Genomic DNA, 15,709 nt, shown 5'->3' with positions numbered 1-15,709 from the left:
ATCTCTCTCGACCGAGAGGTAAATCCCTCTCATCAGCCAGAAAGCTAATGACGAAGACCGAGAGGTAAATCCCGCTCGGCCGAGAGGTAAATCCGTCTCATCAACCAGAAAGTTGAAGATAAAGACCGAGAGGTAAATCCCCCTCGTCAGCCAGAAAGCTGATGACGAAGGCCGAGAGGTAAATCCCTCTCATCAGCCAAAAAGCTGATGATAAAGACCGAGAGGTAAATCCCTCTCATCAGCCAGAAAGCTGATGATAAAGATCGAGAGGTAAATCCCTCTCAACTGAGAGGTAAATGCCTCTCGTTAGCCAAAAAGCTGGTGACAAAGACCGAGAGGTAAATCCCTCTCGTCAACTAGAAGGCTGAAGATAAAGACCAAGAGGTAAATGCATCTCGTCAGCCAGAAAGCTGATGACGAAGACCGAGAGGTAAATCCCTCTCGTTAGCCAGAAAGCTGATGACAAAGACCGAGAGGTAAATCCCTCTCGGCCGAGAGGTAAATCCCTTTCGGCAACTAGAAGGCTGAAGATAAAGACTAAGAGGTAAATCCCTCTCGGCCGAGAAGTAAATCCCTCTCGGTCGAGAGGTAAATCTCTCTCAACCGAGAGGTAAATCCCTCTCAGCCGAGAGGTAAATCCCTCTCAGCCGAGAGGTAAATGCCTCTTGTCATCCAGAAAGCTGATGACGAAGACCGAGAGGTAAATCCCTCTCGGCTGAGAGGTAAATGCCTCTCATCAGCCAGAAAGCTGATGATAAAGACCGAGAGGTAAATCCCTCTCGTCAACAAGGACATTTTGATGGCGATGAACGAAACACAGGTATTCGGCCTCTCCAATTTTCGGCAAGTCGGCCTCACAGGTGCTCGGTCAGTCGGCCTCACAAGTGCTCGGTCAGTCGGCCTCCTGGGTATTCGACCATTCAGTCTCAGGTATTTGACCATTCGGCCCCTTCTGCTTAGCATTCTACGGCCTCGGTTGAAGAAAATCGTTCGATCATTTATAAGCAATGACTAAAAGCAACCTCCTTCAAACTCACAAGTCCTATAGTTAATCATGGCTAAAGTCGAACGCTTAACTTAGACTTGGGGGGCATATGTATTGTACCTAGTAGAGACCGAACGGTCATCCACTCAGCACTGTTCGGTCACCACTATGACCAATCAGGGCAAACGCTTATTTTATTATTGGGCCAAAAGTCTAGTAGACGATTAAAATAACCAAAGATATATGATTAGAGATATTGATAAAGCCGTTGATGAATAACTAACCGAATCTCCAGGTAAGTTTGTTATTATTTGGTCTATGAAACACTTATAAATACAAGGGTTAAATATGTTTTTAGTCTCTAAACTATTGGCCGTTTCTGGTTTTCGTCCCTCTTTCAAAGTAAGGTACAATTTGGTCCTCATTCTTTTCGAAACGTTCGTTTTGGTCCTCAAAACTTTGGTTTTAGTCCTCATTTGTTGCTAAATGAGGACCAAATTTTTAAATAGGGTTTAGTTTTCGAGGACTAAAACGATGAAATTGATAACTAGATTATCATAGTCGTTGATCATATGATTTGGAATTGGAATATGGCTAGCGTATTTTTTGAACTTATCGAACGAACCCTATTTGCAATTGGTTTATATAAACATGGAGCAACATTTTCTAACCAACCAAATTTTAATGCTGTAGCATTCTATCTTTCTAGAGAGTTCAGAACAGTGACGGGGACTTTAAAGTGCTACTATTTAAAAAACAAGGTATATTAAAATTTGAAGACGTTGTGAGTAAATAACTGTAAACTTAAAAAACCATGGAACATTGTCAAATCCGACCTTAGCTCAGTTGGTAGAGCGGAGGACTGTAGTTGGTAAACCCAAATAGCCATCCTTAGGTCGCTGGTTCGAATCCGGCAGGTCGGAAATCTTTTAATTTTAATTCCATTTTTTTAAAATGTTTTTTTTCAGCATTAATGATTCTTATAATCTCTTCTCATTGTTGAAAATAATCTTTTTTATTTTAAACTTAGTATATTAACATTGTATTTAATAATATATAAAATAAAAGTAAATATCATTTTATAGAATAAATCCTAATAAGTTGTGGTTTCCAATAATATTTTATCATTTGAATTTTCTTCAATATAAGTGCATGAACTAAAATTTACAGATGTTAGTTGCAATTTGGTTCTCTTTATCATTTAGATGCACATGCCACAAAGGATCAAGTGTATATGTTAACCTTAGTTCTTTTGACTAATTCTATATGAAAAGCTAAACTCTCTGCAAATGATTCAACCACTTGCATTCCAGAAAAAAGTAAATAGTTTTAATTATTTATGTTGCAGCAGCTGCTGTTTGATGCATAAATAACAAGAATCCGGCAGGTCGGACACATGGTCTCTGCCAACAACATTATTAAGTTACATACCATTTCTTACAACTTTCATCAATCACTAATTTATATCTATCAATCTCTATTTATTTTTTTATCTTTATTAAAAAAAATTATATTTTTCAATTGAGTCGTTATCATTTAATTTTTTGTTAAATAAATAATATAACTATTATAGTAATATGTTATCTAGTTGTCATGTTATTTTGTGTGTTAACATTAAAAGGCATAGTTTTAATAATAGGTAATTTTTATTATTGGATAAGAAGAATAAAGAAAAAAAGAAACAAAATGAAAGCATAAATATAAATATGGTATTGGAAGAATATGGAACAAGAATAAAATTGAAAAAGAAATAAAAACAGAAAGATTGCGGAGAAGGGTAGGGTTAAAGTTGCGCGTGAATCAGAATGTTGTGTAGTTCTAATAGTAACGAAGTGAAATATTTGGTTTTTGTCTTTCATCTTATAAGATCACGGGATCCAGTACTACCCTTATCATTAGCTTATCTTCCAATAGATAATATTTTATAAATCCAAAGATCGTATTTATGTTTTTATTTCCTTTTTTCTTCACACGTTTTTATTTTCACTTACTTTTCAATCTCACGTGCTTATTTAATGCCACAATTTCTCTTTAATATCCCAACATTATATTTATCTTTTCATTTTGTTTTCACCTTCATTTTTCATTATCCCTCATTCAACAATAAGTCACCTATCATGTTTCGCTCAATATTAATACAAAGATATCACTTAAAAATAATTAAAGAGTGACAGATAATAATCACATTATCCAATTAACAAAAAAAAGTAAAATGAAAAATATAAGCCATGAACAAAACAAAAAAATCAATAAAGATTCAATTAAATATATTCAATTTTATCATGAACTTAAAATTTATTAAGTCTAAAATAAATTATATTGATAAAAATATAATTAATAATAAAATGTGTATCCTAAAAATGGCTCAACATAATAATAAAGAATATCCTAGTTATAGATACAACGGCAGTTCCCCTTTGCATAATATTTCGAATAGGAAAAAAAATAGGTTGGGAAATTTTTATGGGATATGCAATAAAGTTTTTAACCCCCTTTTTTCAAATAATATTTTTCCATAAATTTTTTAACATATTGATTAAAAGCAAAAGGGGTGTAAAAACATATACCTAGGATGAGTTGGATATAAAACGAGTGTAGTAAAACAACAATCTATCTAAGATGCAGCTGGATTCACAAACACATTGGTAGAGAGTCATGTTAGTATCCGTTCATTTCAATAATATTTGAAGATGATGATGACACAAGTGGGAATGTGAAGAACCATTCTCCAAAGGGCAAAATGGGGGCACCAGAACCTCTTTGTTACTTGCTCAGAATCCATCTAATCCAACATGTATTCCTATTCATACTGCTAATGTTACGTAATAAACATCAATCTTCCTTTAAAAAGAAGAAAGGAAGATACAATGGGTTCAGTATTCTAAACTCTTCCCCCAAAAGAGGCTATTTGCCTCAAGAGAACAGTTGTGTGTTTTTTTATCAACTCCCTCCTCCTTCATAACCTGTCACTATCATCTTTTTAATCAAACGACCAAAACGACTGTACATCTGAGGTTGGCTGTAGACCTCCACTATAAGGCCTTGAAACAGCTGACTTCCCTATGCTTTCCACAGAACCATGTACAGGCCATTCCTTCCTGCAAAGCAAACAAAAACCACAACTGTTAAAATCTACCCTTGAACACCAGGTATTTGATTTACAAGCTTAGAACAAAAAAAAATCACATCATAAGAAAAAGCACAATTCACAATTAAGCAAGTCCACTTTAATTAAATGAAACAGCACAAAAATAGTACATTTGAAGCTAAATAATTTTGATTTGGCTATATAACATGCATCCAAAGAAGTTATACAGCATAGGATTCCGTTTCAATCAAACATTTAAATTACCTTCCATATACATCACTACGTTGTTTATGGACAACAGAAAAGACAAAAATAGGGAAATCTGACAAGCAGTGATATATTCCCACACAGAAGGCTTCCATGTAAATTTATTTTATCGTATTTTCATATTTTATTTATTTTCTATTTCTCATTCTTCCTCAGTGAAACATTGTTGGAAATGACAACACTTTTAAAGCATATGCCTCCAGTCAAATTATTACCAATGAGCATTAAAAGCAATTCACCCTCTTTTGAAACGTGTACCTATTAAGGAAGAATGGTAATTAAATTCAATCAATCTTTCCAAATTTAAAATGTCCAACCAATAAGTACTACTTTGAATTAGTAATAAATATATTTTTATTCAGAAAATCAAAGTATCATCAATATGCCACCCTAAATTCAAGGAACAGGCCTAAAGAGGAAAATTAAGATAAACCGCACATAAATACTTCGACACATGCCATCGTATTGGAATGTTTTCCTAATTGGCTCATATATAAAGCAAATATCACATGTAGGGTAAAATATTAAATCCATTGTTTGTGGATAGAGACCAAGTGCTCTTGCATAACAGTTACATCAATGGCTATAAGTACATTATATAAATTTTCACCACTGAAATAAAAAATTCCCTGCACAAAGTATCATTATTAATATGACTAAGTCTCTACAAATAGAAAGATGCAAAATATCTATATTCCCACAACAATCACCTTACCAGTTCATGTTTCCCTAAATTAAAAAAAAAAATTACTACAGGGGAAAATTAAGATAAACAGCACATAATACTTCGACACATGCCATTGTATCGGAATGCTTTCTTAGTTGGGTCAGACTGAAAACAAATATCACATATAGGGTAAAATATTAAATGTGTTAGATGTTAAGGATTTATTTTCTGTTAGTTGGGCTTAGCCCATTCTGTATTAAGGGCATTGGCCCTTATGTTTCACTATAAATAAAACTACCCTTAGTGTATTCAAAACACAAGGGGATATTTTCTCCTAATCCTCTCCATTTCTCACATGGTATCTAGAGCATAGGATTAGGTCCAGCCAACTCTAGTTTCCGGCACAACTCATCGCCGCCGCCGCCGCCACTGTGGCCGCCGCTGTCGCCGCCGCCGCCGCCTCCGCCGCCGTCGCCGCCGCCGCCGCCGCCGGAGTTCCAGAATTGACCGACGACCACATCATCGGCATCGTCTCGCCCGGGCGACCACCGTGGTACAAATATCGCAGCCAACGGACCAGTCACGCGCCTCCACGCGCCGCCGCCAGAATCGCCGGAGCCGCCGCTTCCCACCGCGCGTGACGGCGCGTCGCCGGAGAGTTCCGTCGCCGATCTGGACCGCCGTGATCGCCTCCTCGTCCTCTTTCTGGATCTGTGATCGTTGCGTCAATCGGAGCACTTTGGATTTTTAGGGTTTCTCCTTCTCCATGGCATCTTCCTCTTCTACGAACACTTATGTTGGTGGCTCTTCTTCTGATCCTTCAATATACACCAATTATGTGAATGTACACTTGTCTATTGACAAGTTAGATGGCACAAATCATGCAACATGGGCGTCTGACATCAAACTTTGGTTGAAGAGTCAAGGGTACTTAGATCACCTTACTCAAGATGTGACTATTGCTACAACGGATGACACTTCCCGCTGGATGAAAATTGATGCTCAGCTATGCATTGTCATAAAATCCACCATTCACTCCTCGTTGAAACAAATGTTTCGATCATATGAAACATGTTCAGAAGTTTGGGCACAGGCGAAGTTGTTGTACACAAATGACACTCAACGCCTGTATGGTGTTTGTCAGGACCTATTAACTGTTATTGGTCCACGCAATCATGGTCCCATGGCCGAATATTTGGGTAAAATTCATGCCCTTCTTCATGATTTTAATGATATATTACCTCCTGCTCCCACTCCTGCTGAAGAACTGGAACAACGATCAAAGTTCTTCATGTTGTTGGCTTTATACGGACTCTCTGATGATATCTCTCATGTCCGTGATCAGATTTTGGGTTCTCCTGTCATACCCAACTTTACTTCTACTTGTTCAGCTCTTCTGCGTATACCGAGCAAACCAGTCACTGAGACATCTCCTCATATTGATGACTCCTCAGTTATGGCTATCCAACGTAATGATCGAAGTCGGCCTCGCAGGCAAAATAAAGGACGTGTTACAAAATGTGACCACTGTGGCAAGTTAGGCCACAAAATTGATCAATGTTATGCACTTCATGGACGACCTCCTCGACCTATAGCAATGGCCAATTCTGAACCATCTGGAGACCCTCCTACTTCATCTAATACCGTAGAAAAACCTGCAATCTTTAACGAATTTCTCAGATGGTATGAGGATCGTCAGCACTCTAGTTCCACTACATCTGCATCTGTTGCACGTACAGGTACACCTTTTGTTGGTCTGACTCACTTTCACTCCCTCGGATCTTGGGTCCTTGACTCAGGCGCCACCGATCATATCACTGGTAACAAGTCCTTATTTTCTTCTTTGTCATGTCCGGATAACTTACCCTCGGTAACAATGGCTGATGGGTCTAGAGTCTCATCTCATGGTGTTGGTACTGTTGATATTTTTCCGTCCATATCCATTGATCATGTACTTTATGTTCCCGGGTCTCCTTTCAACTTATTGTCCATAAGTCGTCTAACTCGTACCCTTAATTGTGTTATCTCATTTACTAAAGATTCTGTTTGGTTGCAGGACCGGAGTTCGAAACACATGATTGGCACAGGATGTGAGTCTCATGGCCTATACCATCTCCGCCCTTCTCCACATGTTGGCGTAATCATGGAGTCACCATCCCTTCTTCATGCTCAGTTAGGTCATCCTAGTCTTGCCAAACTACAACAACTTGTCCCGAGATTGTCACAATTATCAAGTTTGTCGTGCGAGTCTTGTCAGTTAGGAAAGCATACTCGTAGTTCCTTTCCTCGTAGTGTCTCACAACGGGCATCGTCCCCTTTTTCATTGGTTCATTCTGACATTTGGGGACCTAGTCGTGTTAAGTCCAATTTAGGTTTTCAGTATTTTGTTACTTTTATTGATGACTACTCAAGATGTACTTGGTTGTTTTTAATGAAGAATCGTTCTGAGTTGTTTCCTATTTTCCAATTATTTTTCAATGAAATAAAAACACAGTTTGGGGTTTCTATTCGAACTCTACGTAGTGATAATGGTCGTGAATACCTTTCTCAATCGTTTACACATTTTATGGCTTCTCATGGTATTCTTCACCAAACCTCATGTGCTTATACCCCTCAACAAAATGGGGTGGCTGAGCGCAAGAATAGACACCTTATTGAGACAACTCGTACTCTTCTAATTCATGGTCAAGTACCCTCACGTTTTTGGGGTGACGCCGTTCTCACGGCATGTTATCTTATAAACCGCATGCCATCTTCTGTCTTAGATAACAAAATCCCTCATTCTATCTTGTTTCCTCAAGATCCTCTACATCCTTTACCTCTTAGAGTTTTTGGGTCTACTTGTTTTGTTCATGATTTTAGTCCTGGTCTTGATAAGTTATCTCCTAGGTCTCACAAATGTGTCTTCTTAGGATTTCCACGGTCACAAAAGGGCTATAAGTGTTTTTCCCCTTCCCTCAATCGTCATTTTATCTCTGCTGATGTTACTTTTGATGAATCTTCTTTCTACTTTTCACATCTATCTTCGAGTTTTGAACCTCCACCTGTTACTGTTGATATTCCTATTTTCTGTGATTCTCCTAGTGATGCTCCACCCATTTTGTCTCCTCCTTCTTTGGACTCTCATTCACCACAGGATCGTCCTTCACCACCACCCCTTCAGGTGTATAGTCGTCGCAATCGTCTCCCTCATGACTCACTTCCAGTGCCGGTTCCTGTGTCTCCTCCGGCTCCAGCAAATGAGTCTGACCTGCCCATTGCCCTTCGTAAAGGTATACGCTCTACCCGTAACACTTCTCCCCATTATACTGTTCTTAGTTACCACAGATTGTCACCATCTTTTTATACATGTCTCTCATCCATTTCTTCTGTGTCCATTCCCCACTCTGTGGGTGACGCCTTAACTCATCCTGGCTGGCGTCAAGCTATGCTGGATGAATTAAGTGCTTTACAGAAAAGTGGAACTTGGGAGCTTGTCCAATTACCATCTGGAAAGTCTGTTGTTGGTTGCAGGTGGGTGTATGCTATCAAGGTTGGTCCTGATGGCACTATTGATCGTCTCAAAGCTCGATTGGTTGCCAAAGGCTACACACAGATTTTTGGTTTGGATTATGGTGATACCTTTTCTCCAGTGGCAAAAATGACCTCTGTTCGCCTATTCATTGCCATGGCCGCTCTTCGCCAATGGCCTCTTCACCAACTTGATGTCAAAAATGCTTTCCTTAATGGTGATTTGCATGAAGAAATTTATATGGAGCAACCGCCTGGCTTTGTTGCTCAGGGGGAGTCATCTGGATTGGTATGTCGTCTTCGCAAATCCTTATATGGCCTAAAACAATCTCCTCGGGCCTGGTTTGGTAAATTTAGCTGTGTTGTTCAACAATTTGGTATGTCTCGCAGTGAAGCGGATCATTCAGTGTTCTATCGCCACTCAAATGCTGGATGTATCTACTTAATAGTGTATGTCGATGATATTGTTCTCACAGGAAGTGACTATCTTGGCATCTCTAAGATGAAACAACACCTTTGCCATCATTTTCAAACCAAAGATCTTGGCAAACTCCGGTATTTTTTGGGTATTGAAGTAGCACAATCCAACACCGGTATTGTCATATCTCAGAGGAAGTATGCGTTAGACATCTTGGAGGAAACAGGGTTAATGAACTCTAAATCTGTTGAGACACCTATGGATCCTAACATCAAACTCCTACCAAATCAGGGGGAGCCTTTCTCAGATCCTGAACGGTACAGAAGACTAGTTGGCAAATTAAACTATCTTACTGTTACACGTCCTGACATTTCCTTCGCAGTTAGCGTTGTGAGTCAATTCCTAAACTCCCCATGTGAAGACCATTGGGATGCGGTTGTTCGCATACTGAAGTATATTAAAGGATCACCTGGAAAAGGTTTGCTATATGGTCCTAACAACGATACAAAAATCGTTTGTTATTCAGATGCTGACTGGGCTGGTTCCCCGTCTGATAGGAGATCTACTTCTGGATATTGTGTCTCTGTTGGTGGCAACCTAATATCATGGAAAAGTAAGAAGCAAAGTGTTGTGGCAAGGTCCAGCGCAGAAGCAGAATATAGAGCTATGGCATCAGCTACTTGCGAGCTTGTGTGGCTTAAACAATTACTCAGTGAATTGAAATTTGGAGATGTCACTCAAATGACACTTATATGTGATAATCAAGCTGCTCTCCATATCAGCTCTAACCCTGTCTTTCATGAGAGAACCAAGCACATTGAAGTTGATTGTCACTTTATTCGAGAAAAGATCATATCCGGAGACATCAAGACTGAGTTTGTTAACTCAAGCAACCAGTTGGCAGACATATTCACTAAGTCCTTACGAGGACCTAGAATTGATTATCTTTGTAACAAGCTTGGAACATATGATTTATATACTCCAGCTTGAGGGGGAGTGTTAGATGTTAAGGATTTATTTTCTGTTAGTTGGGCTTAGCCCATTCTGTATTAAGGGCATTGGCCCTTATGTTTCACTATAAATAAAACTACCCTTAGTGTATTCAAAACACAAGGGGATATTTTCTCCTAATCCTCTCCATTTCTCACAAAATGCATTGTTTGTGGATGGATAGAGAGACCAAGTGTCCTAGCATAACAGTTACATCACTGGCTATAAGTACATTAAATAAATTTTCACCACTGAAACCAAAGATTTTCCCCACAAAGCATCATTAACATGAACCAAGTCTCTACAAATAGAAAGATGCAAAACATTTAATATTCTTACATCAATCACATTACCGATTAATGTTAATAGATCTACAAATTCATTTCAATATATAAGACGAGTAAATAGTTTCTCATCTTTTTGCCAAACAAGTTTCATCAGATTAAAATGCAGAACAATAAATATGAGACATGAAAAACAGAAATTCCAAAAATTAGCCATCCATTACAAGGCAAACAGTTCACACTTACTTGGACCAACAGTTAGCCGGAGAACCATCAAGCCCATGGCTACTAACAGATTCGCTTGGGCTACCATATATTATTTCATTTTGAGTGGCTCCCTCCTGAGCTTTATGGCCACCTGACAATGGTGGGAAGAGAGCACTTTGAAACCAAGGATCATAACCAGTTGAACCTGTAACACGGCTGAAGTTCTCACCACTTTGGCCATTAGGAAGAAAAACATTTTGTGGAGAATGGGTACTGGAAATTATGTTATCTTCTTGGTTAAAAAGAGAAGTCATAGTCTTCTGAGATGATGAAAGTATAAAATCATCCTTGTTTGGTAGGTTCCTTTGTGAGGATAACAGCCAGCTTTCTGTGCCACCAACTAAACCCAAACCTTCTTGAACAAGTGGGGAAGAACTCCACATTTGCCATGTTCCCTTCTCATTTGCAGCTGCATCATCAAGAGGAAAACCATGTCTGTCTTGGTCCTTTGGGGTACTAGGAAACCAATTTGAACTGCAATGTTTTTCTCGGGAAGATGGGGACTCAATTGGAGAAAGCTTATTAACATCAGAACCAGTAGCTACGCTTTGCAAAGTGTGAGATTTTGTTACTTCATTGTCTGTGCCAAAGCCAGTTCCCAAGTCCAACTGAAAATTATCAAGTGACTCAGAAACAGGCCCAAGCAAGGAAATCGGATCTGGAACATAACAGGGGTCTTCAAAAAGCTCTTGCTCATCTTGTCTGAAGTCACGCGATATATTTCCAACTGGAGATAAAAATGGTTCAATAGCAGGAGAAAAACCTAGACTACTACTGGTTAGCACACTTGCATGGGTGGAAATATTAAATGGTGATGGAAGACCAAACTGAATAGGATTAGTGAATGTTTGTGTAACTGGTGACTGGGCAGAGAACTGAGGGCTTTTGGTGTCTGTTTGAACTTTGGAATTCGGTCTGCATATTACATTTGAATTTGAAGATTGAGGAACAGACGATGATCGAGTAAATAATTGCTGCCAAGACTTTTTAGGTGCTGCAGTCCATGGCTGTGGTTCAGGGGGAACCTGCAGGGAACAATTACCATGGTAATACCATTTCATGAGTACATTTCTTTTTCAGTTCACTTAAGATATCATAGAAAGCAATTAATATTAACCAGAGCATCAAAATCATATACAGTTATAGCCCCAATTAATATTAACTAGACTAACACACAGTTATGTTATGTTCAAAAATCTTAAGGACTGAAAGTTTAGAATGTCAAAAAACAAAAGGGAAGTTAGTGACAAGACAGATATTTGAATATAAAACAACAGAAAAAGCCTTGTCCAGACATTTGAAAGTAATATTCATCTGTAAAATCCAACAGGTTCTTTTATATGAAAAATAATAGTAGCTAACATTTCATCACTAATCAACACTCAACATAACCTGATAGAACATTATAGAAAGCAAGACAACTTACAGAGTGAGTGATATTCCTATCATCTCCATTTAAATTGGATTTTCCAGCTGGATGCTCAGGAGGACATATTTCTCTCCTGCTGGGAGCAGTATGAACATGATCTACAGAACTATTAAACTTGTTTTCTTTCACCACATTGCTGGGAACATTATTGCCCCTACTGAAACCAAACGCTTTTGAAGAAGACAAAATAGTGCCTCGCATACGATCAAGATACCTTGCTCCAGTACCTCCTCGGTTATAATTGTTTGCAGGGACATTTTTATTATGTGCATTGTCCGTACTCTGTCCCTTGCCACTCTCTAACCCATATTTCTGTTGCTCTCGGCGATCCATTTCACTCTTTTTGTCAAAGTCCCGCTTCCGCTCACTTTCCTTGCTAGCTCTTCTCTCCAATTCTTCAGCGTCAGAGTTGCTCATACTGGACGCTTTGTCTTTCTCTTTTCTTTTTTCCTGACGCTTCCTTTCAGCTTCCTTCCTGCGCTCTTTCTCCTTACTGGGATTTGATGATCTGCTGTGATCTTTTTCTGCTTCCACTTTCTCATCTCTCAGTTTCCTACGCTCCTCCACTAACCTTGCAACCTCCTCCCTCTGTTTTCTCTCTTCTTCCTCCAAAAGTTCTTTCTCTAGCCTAGCCTGTCTTTTCTCCTCAGCTTTCCTACGTGCTTTTTCCCCTCTACTTTCGCTAAGGCTTCCCCCATTTTCACCCCTCTTTGCCAAGAATGCTCTATGTTCAGCATCGGATGAACATTCTTCACTTGTACTAACTCTAAAAGCCTTCCTCCAGAGCCATCTAATGCTCTTGAAAAACGAAGTCAAAAGCTTGCAAACCAAAAACAAAAGACCACAATATGACCTCTCAGTCGAACAATGCTCCGCTCCTCCAAAAAGACCAGTACTCTCACTCGTTCTCCAGTTGCTAGGATTACCTGGAATAGACCCACCAACCCAATTGCCGTTCTCCAGCCATTCCTGACTGCACATCCATCCATTTTCAGACCATACCTTGCTATTTAATATCTTGCCACCTTTTCCAACGAAATCCTTAACTATACTGGAATTGGAAATCCCTAACCCCGGAGGTACAGGCAAGTCTAGAACCGGTCTCTTAGAAACATGACCACAGTTAAAACACATAAACCGACCCCCACCAGGGTTCTGGTCCCTATAAGGACTCAAGCAGTTGCGGCACCGCCTAGTAGCTGTCTTCCTCAACTTCTGCATCTCTATGGCCTCAAACCTCTTCCTCTCCCTAATCCGAGCATTCCTCCGCACGCGCCAAGCCGACAACCAAGGCATCAAAATCTCATACCAGAAGAGAGTAACCAACAACACAAAAACACAAGCCAACCGAGGCGAAGTAATCTCGAAGCGAAAAGCAGGCGGCAGAAGCTGAGAAAGTGCCCACAAACCAATTAACGGAATAACCAACCAAGGTAGCATCGTCGCAACCCGGCGAGACCACTTCTGAATCACACACAGTATACACATTATCCTCTAAACCTAACCCTCTTCCTTGTCCCAAATATACCCTCTTTATTTTCCCAACAAAAACAACGCTTCCGAGGAAACCCTAATTCCGGGTTCCTTTCCCCCTCCTCCCAATCAATATCCCCCAGGGTTAGACGCAGAAACTTCAGAACCCTAAAATCTCAACCCTAAAAGGAAAATAGAAAGAATTCAGACTATTTAGAAATTGACATTTAAATTGATATTACCCTATTGTAGCAACAAAGGTAGTTCGAAAAATAAAAGCGACGGAAACATGAAAGAGAGAAGAATTGGGAATTTGGTCCAACGCGATTGTGGCATGCATCGAAAGGGAGAGGAGGAAAGGAGAATTTAGGACTCACAGATTCGGCGTCAATGGTGAAAACGAGAAGACTAAAATCGGTGAAAATGGGAGCGAAATGAGATTGGGGCCGTAGCACATGAAAATGTTCGGAGCTGGAGCTGAGTCGTCCGATTCGGGTCGGAGCCTCCGTCGCGGGTTTTTCGGTGTATATTAAGAGAGAGAGAGAGAAACAATGCGAAAAGAAGAAAGAGAAACAAGATAAGAAAAAAGAGAGAGAAGGCACTGAAGAAGGAAATGAAAAACAAAATCGGAACAAGCGATGTCACCGAACCGTCGCCTTGTGGATAGACTGGACCGGAGTCGGTGAACCGGACCGGCTTTATTATTCTCTTTTCTTATGGAAAGTGATTCTTCCTGCACCTCCAAGATTCTGGTGTTGTTGTAAAATTGGTTCAATATACAAATTATAAATAAATTAATAAAAAATAAATAAGTCAAAAAATACAATAAATAATTAAATAATAATTAATATTAAAATAAAAAAGTATATCAATAAATAATTACAGATTAAAAAATAAACGAAAATTTAATAAATAATTAAATAATAATTAATATGCAAATAAATATAAATTTTCAGAAAATATTACAAATTATAAATAAATTACAAATCAAATGAAAAGTTAAAATAATAAGATTTATTTCAATGATAACTAATATTTAAATAAATACAAATATAATAAAACCTTACAAATTAAAAGTAAATTAATAAACAAATGAAAATGTTAAAAATAACGAAAAATAATTACGTCAGAAATGATGTTTAAATAAATGTAAAATTAAAAAAAAACAATAACAATTTAAAATAAAATAAAAAATAAATAAATAACATAAAAATAAATATAAAAATTATTAGGTAAAAAAACAGAGATAAATTACAGATTATAAATTAAAAAGAAATCAAAATCAAAATCAAAATAAACCTAATAAACACAAAAAAAAATCAGAAAAAACAAAAAAAATAAAAATCAACGTAATTCAAAATGCATAGGGTCTTTGTGGCGTTCAAAATGTACATGATCTCTACCTACATTCAAAATGTGCAGGATCGCGCACACACAACAAATTGAAGACCAGAAAAATATAAACCCTCAAAAAAGTTAATAGAATTAGTATTGAACTACACAACCTACGTTTTTTATTCTCTACAGAGGATTGTTATCTATCCCACCATGAAAACTGATCAAAAGTAATTCACATGATGCTAAGACTAAATACCTTTGGAACTTACTTTTGAAAAAAAAAAAATATTCATCAGGATAATGAAAAGAAAAATATTGTTTTAACATTTTTTTTATAATTTTTTTACAACAACCTAACTAAAGAGATTGTTAAAATATGACAGTGCAGAGAAAAAAAAGGGTTCGAGCATGAAACTGTCTTACCTTCCATCAAGCACAGTAGATGAAGACCCTGCAAAATTATTTAGAGTTTCAGAGCCCTGCATCCTTCCATCTGCAATGACATGTCTAGATAAGACTCCTTGCAATATAATACCTACACTTTTGTGCACTACTAAAAAATAATTGTCAGAAAAATAACTATCTTAACTAAAAAGTAAACTTTAATTGAACAAACAACTTGACCAAAATCAACCAAGTATTAAAGTGAAAGTTTTGCAATAAATGAGAACAATTTGCAATACATGGTACTCTTAGCTCAGAGTTCTTAAATTATGGACCAAATGTGGCAATCCATTCTACATCAATGCCAAAAAAAATATTTGGAGGAAAAGGATAGATTTACAACAAACACCCAAAACTACATACTATATCCAACCAAAGAGAATATCCTCAAGTGAAACACTTCCTATGCAGATTCTAAAACTGCATCTGATATTGAGGTCCTTACAGCTATGCATCTACAAACAATGAAACAAATTATGTAAATATTTTTTGTCTAGAAATTGGTTTGGGTTGGTAAGTTCAAGCAACCATTAATGCACCTCCAGCTCA

General features: G+C 38.0%; 1 protein-coding gene and 1 non-coding gene across 2 annotated transcripts; one reads left to right on the top strand and one right to left on the bottom strand.

The window, feature by feature from the left end:
- The first annotated feature begins 1,816 nt into the window (after positions 1–1,816).
- On the top strand, positions 1,817–1,908 carry TRNAY-GUA (transfer RNA tyrosine (anticodon GUA)). Its single transcript is given in 2 exon segments — positions 1,817–1,853; positions 1,873–1,908. It is a non-coding gene; the product is annotated as a tRNA-Tyr (tRNA).
- Positions 1,909–3,613: 1,705 nt separating this feature from the next.
- On the bottom strand, positions 3,614–14,011 carry LOC108328888 (stress response protein NST1). Its single transcript, XM_017562772.2, has 4 exons — positions 13,756–14,011; positions 11,903–13,560; positions 10,456–11,501; positions 3,614–4,083 (listed from the first exon to the last, which is right to left on the bottom strand). The coding sequence occupies exons 2-4, from the start codon at positions 13,391–13,393 to the stop codon at positions 3,966–3,968; spliced, it is 2,655 nt and encodes an 884-aa protein (XP_017418261.1). The 5' UTR covers positions 13,394–13,560; positions 13,756–14,011; the 3' UTR covers positions 3,614–3,965.
- Positions 14,012–15,709: the final 1,698 nt, after the last annotated feature.

This window comes from Vigna angularis, chromosome 2, assembly GCF_016808095.1.
Source record: "Vigna angularis cultivar LongXiaoDou No.4 chromosome 2, ASM1680809v1, whole genome shotgun sequence".
Classification (NCBI taxonomy): domain Eukaryota; kingdom Viridiplantae; phylum Streptophyta; class Magnoliopsida; order Fabales; family Fabaceae; genus Vigna; species Vigna angularis.
This window is presented reverse-complemented; position numbering and strand designations above follow the sequence as displayed.

Excerpts from the sequence above, each read along its gene's own strand:
- LOC108328888 (XM_017562772.2), bottom strand. The coding sequence starts at position 13,393 with ATGTGTATACTGTGTGTGATTCAGAAGTGGTCTCGCCGGGTTGCGACG. Across the intron at positions 11,502-11,902 it reads ATAGGAATATCACTCACTCT|GTTCCCCCTGAACCACAGCC; the intron begins GTAAGTTGTCTT and ends TGTTCCCTGCAG. Across the intron at positions 4,084-10,455 it reads CCGGCTAACTGTTGGTCCAA|GAAGGAATGGCCTGTACATG; the intron begins GTAAGTGTGAAC and ends TTTGCTTTGCAG.